The 6,617-nt window shown below is 33.9% G+C and overlaps 1 protein-coding gene across 1 annotated transcript; it reads left to right on the plus strand.

The window, feature by feature from the left end:
* Nucleotides 1-3,896: 3,896 nt before the first annotated feature.
* LOC114190028 (FCS-Like Zinc finger 8-like) lies at nt 3,897-5,735 on the plus strand. The gene is made up of 3 exons (XM_028078777.1): nt 3,897-4,329; nt 4,473-5,205; nt 5,298-5,735. Exons 2-3 carry the CDS (start codon nt 4,478-4,480, stop codon nt 5,383-5,385), a joined length of 816 nt encoding a protein of 271 aa, XP_027934578.1. The 5' UTR covers nt 3,897-4,329; nt 4,473-4,477; the 3' UTR covers nt 5,386-5,735.
* The last annotated feature ends 882 nt before the right edge of the window (nt 5,736-6,617 follow it).

Raw genomic sequence — 6,617 nt, forward strand, 5'->3', positions numbered from 1 at the left:
ACTTAATATATATATATATATATATATATATATATATAATATAATTTTAAAATACATAAATTACATATAAAAAATAAAATTAAAGAGTTTTGGGAGCCATGGCTCCCTTAATCACATGCATGTTCCGCCAATGATTGGTATATTCTCTCGCAAAAACTCAACTCAAGTAACAATGAAACTAGCAAGTGAAAATTTGGAAATACTAATAATCATAAATTTTTATCCTTTGGTGGGATTTATCTAATAACTATTGCTACATTTATGTAAGGGAAAGAAGAGCAACTATTGTTGATTTTTTTTTTTTTTTAGTTTGAGGCATAATTTTACAAGTAATTGTGTACTAATTGAAAATTAACTTAAATGTAAAAGGTATTTAATCATCATGGAAGCTTCACCCTTTTATCACAATTTATATTTAAGAGCTTATACAAACCTTTTTCTCCCTTAAATTTATACTGTAACGTCCCATTTAATTATTAGACGAAATTAAAGGAAGCGTCACGCGATAAAAGTATAGTAGCGTAGTCTTGGGGTCCTCAACACAACCCCTACAACCTAGGCACACCACAATGCCAACATAAACCATATACGATCCTAACAAAGAGTGTAGAGTGAGAAAGCATAAAACGATACAGGGGCCGTAGCCCTAAATAAATAGTGAATAGAACAACTCCAGCCCAGATGGCTAAGCAGCAGACTCGCCATTCCCTTGTTGACCACGAGAACCTCGCCCATCTGCTCCCATCAATCAAATTGATGATCATCGCAAGAAGAACAGCCACATAACACAACCATGCAACAAAACGGGTAAGCTAGAGCCAACACATATTCATCAAACAGTCAAATACATTATCATCATCCCATATCCATATAATAACCAAGCATGTCATGACTCTTCATTCAATACACTACGACTCGACTCGACTCATCCGGATACGTATAACTTAGTCGGATTCAGCGGATGCTTGCACTTGTGGTGGATACCTCTGCTCGACCCTGAGTTGCTCGATCCTGAGCTATGTAATACAAGTGTTATGATGAATCAAATTTCCCTCACCACAAGGTTAGCCCTTACTGGATTTCAGGCCTCCTGCTACTCTCACCACAGGAGTCAGTCCGCTCTAGGTGAGACTAACTGGCTCCTCAGAGTGTCAGGATGCAACCTTACCTTGAATCCTTACCTAGTTATACAGATGGGGCACCACCATGGACACCCACTAACAAGGGCCATGGAATTACGTCCCGACCACTGAAGCGTAGCCCTGGAGGTCTCACCTAGAGACCCCAAGGAATTACACGCTGACACGGACCAACACTCATAAAACAACAGTAGAAGAACATCAAAATCGTGTTTACAATTCCATACCCATTCATGAGATTTATTCCTCATACGCATCACATTTTGAATCCATACATCTGATCATCACCACCCCAGGAGTCTAGGGTCTCCTCTCATGTCAATACCATGTTCCTTTAGTTCCAAACCACTCATTCATTTCATATGCCAAGATCATACCCAACCCGTCATACACAAATCACGAATCATGCCAAGCATACATAACATCCCATTATATACATATTTCTCATTATACCATTCATTTCCAAACCAATACTAACCATCCAGGAACAACCAAACATCCAAACAGCACACTGCCTCGCCCAGCCCCTCGCTCACGACGGAAGGATCTCGCTCAAGCGAGACGTGCTCGCTCAGGCGAGTCCCTCTTCGCCTAGGCGAGGGCTCAAAAAGGGGGCAGGAGCACGCACTGGATCTCGCTTAGGCGAGATCCCTCTCGCTTGGGCGAGTTGCCTGTTCGCTCAAAATGAAAGAGCTGGTCGCCTGGGCGACCTTGGGCGAAAAAGGCTTTGGCAAGCCTCCGCCAGACTTGCTTAGGCGAGTCCGACTCGCCTGGGCGAGATTACCAGGTCTCACCCTGGATTCACCTGCAGTAGATACGATTTTTGATCCAAACAACCATATAGGGTATTCCACGCACCAAACACAATAATTTCACCATACAGCATCAAGCAAACTCAAGAATAGACCAGAAATCAACTTAAACCTGAAACCCTAACTTCCTGTACCTGGAAATGGGTCCGTACAGGTCTTCCGGCACAGAACAAGGAGCACGGGAGCTCTAGAACCCGATTCGCACTGGAACAGTGGATGAAACGAGTTATAAAAGAGTCTCCACTGTTACTGTGAAAGCTATACGAAACAGAGGCGGTAAGGGTTAAAGGTACTTATGTGAGCAGAACAATGGCCAAGACGGAACGTGAATCGGAAGAACGTCGGAACCCTAGCAGAAGTGAAAGGCGGTTGCGGCTCTAAGACAAGGACAATAGTTTTTCTGAAAATGCGAAGAAGTGAAATGTTTAGGGCAGACCTAGTGATTTTATTTGTTGGGCCGGCCTTAGGCCCACTTACAAGGACAGCCCACTAACTTTAGGGCAGAAATAAAAAGGGGGCCTTACATATACCACCCCAAGTTATATAAAAATGCACTAATTAATGAAAAGGGAAAAAAATACAAATTTAGTACAAAATTAAAAATTATAGGTACAGTATTTTAACATGTGACTTATACCAAATAAATGTTAATTTCGTATACAAAATTTAATATATTAATTATATTATAATTAAATTTTATAATATTATATATATATATATATATATATATATATATATATATATATATTATTTATGTTTGATCAAAAATTTCCCGAGAGACAAGGTATATCCTTCAGGCGAAATAATAACACTAAAGTCGGATAGAATAACAAAATTTTCTTTTCAAATATTTAATACAATATATATATATATATATATATATATATATATATATATATATATATATATATATATATATATATATATATTAATAGATAATTTAAATCATAAGGTTATTAAAAATTTCTTTAGAAATTTATTAAATTTCAATTTTAAAATAGATAAAAGAGAATAATTTGATAGAAATAGACAATCAAAAATTAAGAAATAAAAAAAAAAAAAAACTAGAAAAGGAGGGTATTGAGACTTGATAAAAAGTTGGTTGACTATAATACCAAGAAGGGTGCGTGAATTGCACATAAAAATTATTAAAGATGTGAGTATAAAAAGTCAAAACATCATATACCAAATTGTGTTTAAAAATAATGATATAAGAGTAAATTATATGCATGCTAACCTTTTACGGAATTTTTATATTTTTTTCATAGAATTTTAAATTAAAAAAACAACACCTTAGTTTGAAATTAAAAAAAGCAAAAATATATTAAATTTCATCATAATCTTAAATTCAAATCTCAAAATGTACACAACACCAAAAGAAATTTTTGTTTAGTTCTTGGAGTTTTTTTGGATTTAATTAATCTTCTTTTCATATTTTTATTTTGTTTGTTAAAAAAGTTTGAACGAATCGGTGTGTTGCATTCTCGTCAGTATATAGGACCTCTAACAATATATATACACACACTCGTAGTTATGCTCTTCAAGATAAATTCATTAAAAATATCTTAGATTTTAGGTTTTCGAGATTAGAAAGTCGTAAACATTTATAGATCCAAGTGTTGCTTTGTCAATGTTAATCTGATTTTGAAAACAATAATAATAAATAAATAAATGATTAAAAAACCATATTAATATTACTACTCATTTATTTTCAATTAAATAATCTCTAGGTCTATGTTCTTTAGTTATTATTATTATTATTTTCCTAAAGGAGACATGAAAGTTGAAACCAGGGAGAGTGAGAACAAAATACCTTGGATCAGTCATCAGTGAAAAAGAATAAAAAAAAAAAGACAAAAATAAATAATAAAAAAATCCAGAGGGTCATTCTTTTAAATGACACAGTTGCGATTTATTATATAGAGAGAAAAATAGTATCTCGTGAAAGGAAAATTGAAAATGAAAGCAAAGCTTTCAAGTAACAACGTTTGATTGATTTTCATGCACACAAAAACATCTTTTGCTTTGCTTTTTCTTCCTTTAGAAACCATATTCGGGCATCTATCCCTCTCTCTCCTCCAACTCCAAACCTTTCCCTCTTTTCTTTCCTCTTTCTACTTCTTCTGCATAAAGTTTCAGAATTAAAATTCAGAAACCAAAAAGAAAAATCATAAGCCCAAAGTACCAGTACTTGTTGCACTACCATTTCTGTTTTATGGGCATAGATGCCTTTTTTTTCCTTCTTGAAGAAAATTAACAAGAGAGAATTCAGTTAGTCTGACACTTTCAGATCACCCCTTCTTTTTTCACTGTCACAAATTCCTCACAAACATTCCCAGAACACTGCCACTGTTTTTAACCTGAAACTCAAGTGTAAGGTAGGTACATGTATACTCTATTTTTTTGCTTGTTTTGTTTTGGAAATAGTGGTTTTCCTATGCTAACATTTCTACTCTAAACTAAACTAAACTTTACTTGTTCTGAGTCTGGTTTAATCATCTGTTATTTCTTCTTCATTAAGGACTTATGCTGCTCAGAAACAGATCAAGAGCTGTCACAAAACCAAGTTTGATGGGTGATCACAGCTCCCAGCCAAGTCCAAACCAGAGTTACAAAAGAACCATTCCTTCTTTGTTTTCACCCAAATTCCGTGACTTCTCATTCAAGTGTCTCTCAGGAGCTGAGGCTCTGAGAAGCCCCACGTCCATTCTTGACACCAGAGCCTTAACCCCATTTGGGAATCCTTTGTCACATGAGAAAAAGATCGAGACTTTTGCCTCCTCAAGAGTACCCTCAGAAAACAGAAGTTCATGGGACTCAAAAGGCATTGGTCTTGCTCTTGTTGGTGCACTTAAAGATGAACCTGTTCTTCAGAGCACAGCTAAACCATGTAGTGGAAGTGTTCTCTTTGGAACTAAGCATAGGGTGAAAATCCCTCCACTACCACCACCACCTTCAACTTCTGAATCAACCAAAACATGTGACGTTGCTGGTTTTGCTGCGAAAACCAAGGATTCTCCATTATCGGTTGCAACAGGTGTTATGAGTTTGAGTGAGATGGAACTTTTTGAGGAGTACACGTGTGTGATATCTCATGGTCCTAATCCTAGAACAACACATATATTCGACAATTGTATCGTGGAAAGTTACTGTTCCCTCCCCAATAACACTCTCTCACCTTCACTCAATTTTCTTAGCTTTTGTCACACTTGCAAGAAGCATCTTCGGCAGACAAATGACATTTTTATTTACAGGTAATAAGGTTCACTTCCGATTCCATTTTCTTCCTAGTGATTATTTACAGGAAGACATAATTTTTTCTCTTATTATCTGGGTTGTGTTGCAGAGGAGAGAAAGCTTTCTGCAGCAAAGAATGTCGTCAGCAAGAGATGGTGCTAGATGGAGCAGAAATTTCAGAATTTGACGAATACTAATGGTCATTTTTTGAGTTGCATAGCACAGCCTGAAAGTGATAGATTATGATGGGATAAACATCTAGTCACAAATTTCTATTCTTGGTTAGAATTTCTAGATAGCATATTATATTTAGCCTTTTGAAGTGTTTTGGTTTTGTTATTTTGGCTTCTCCGTGCAAATAGAGATAAGGGAGGATGAGGATGTAGAGTTTATTTCAAGAAATGAGTAGTTTTAGATTGCTTACGGTTTTCTGCCTTTGTTTTTGGCTGAAGATGGTGACGATGATGATGAAATATGACTGAAAATGTTGCCTCTTTATTGTTATTTTCTTCTTATCTGAGTAGATGATGATGCCTATTATTGTAAATGGGGACCAATTCATTATTTTTCTCGAGAAGATTCCTCTCTTACGAGAAATTTTAGTAATCTTATTATTATTATGTTCACGCCGCTGGATTGACAAAATTCCAGCAACCATTAAAAATAGTTTTTGACATTGACACACAAATATATACACTTCTTAATAGTCATTTTCCTTACCCATTATTATCAACCAAACCATTGAATATTAGGCTTCCATAAACAAAAAAAGTTATATACTTACATAATACATCAATAGATCAAACTTCCGCATAAAAGTTATTTTATGCGGTTTAACTTATCTCCAAGTATGTTACTTTTAGAAAGAACAATAAAATATTAGTTATTTGATCATATTATTCAAAAAATTAAATAATTAAAAATTATATTTGATGTTGACAGAATATTTACTCCTACTATGAATTGAAATCCACATCTATAAGAGAAAAGTTATCACCCTCTCTCAACCAACTATCTTTTCTTTTTCATTATTTCAACAATTAATATAAGAGAAAATCAATTATCTAAAAATATTTTTTTTATCTTTATCAAGATATTTAATCTTCTTAACTTTTACTTTTTAATTTTTTTTATTTTATCTTGATCTTTTATGTTAACTTTTAACATTTTTAAAATTCACGAGTTATAATTAATCTCACGTCACGATGATCATTATAATTCTAAAATATATAATTCATACATTCAAGTGGATTCATTTATTTTTTATTTAAAATGCAATTATAATATAATTCATATATTTAAATTTATTTATTTATTAGATAAAACGTTAATTTTTTAAAAGAAATATTTTATCATGAATGTAATGTAATATTTGATCAAATTGAAGATATTAATTAACCATATTAAAAAATTTTAAAGATATTATAAG

Source organism: Vigna unguiculata, chromosome 7, assembly GCF_004118075.2.
Source record: "Vigna unguiculata cultivar IT97K-499-35 chromosome 7, ASM411807v1, whole genome shotgun sequence".
Lineage (NCBI taxonomy): Eukaryota > Viridiplantae > Streptophyta > Magnoliopsida > Fabales > Fabaceae > Vigna > Vigna unguiculata.

Bases quoted from the DNA above. Each gene is read 5' to 3' on its own strand.
- LOC114190028 (XM_028078777.1), top strand. From the start codon at position 4,478: ATGCTGCTCAGAAACAGATCAAGAGCTGTCACAAAACCAAGTTTGATG. The intron at 5,206-5,297 runs GTAATAAGGTTC...GTTGTGTTGCAG, and splicing joins AATGACATTTTTATTTACAG to AGGAGAGAAAGCTTTCTGCA.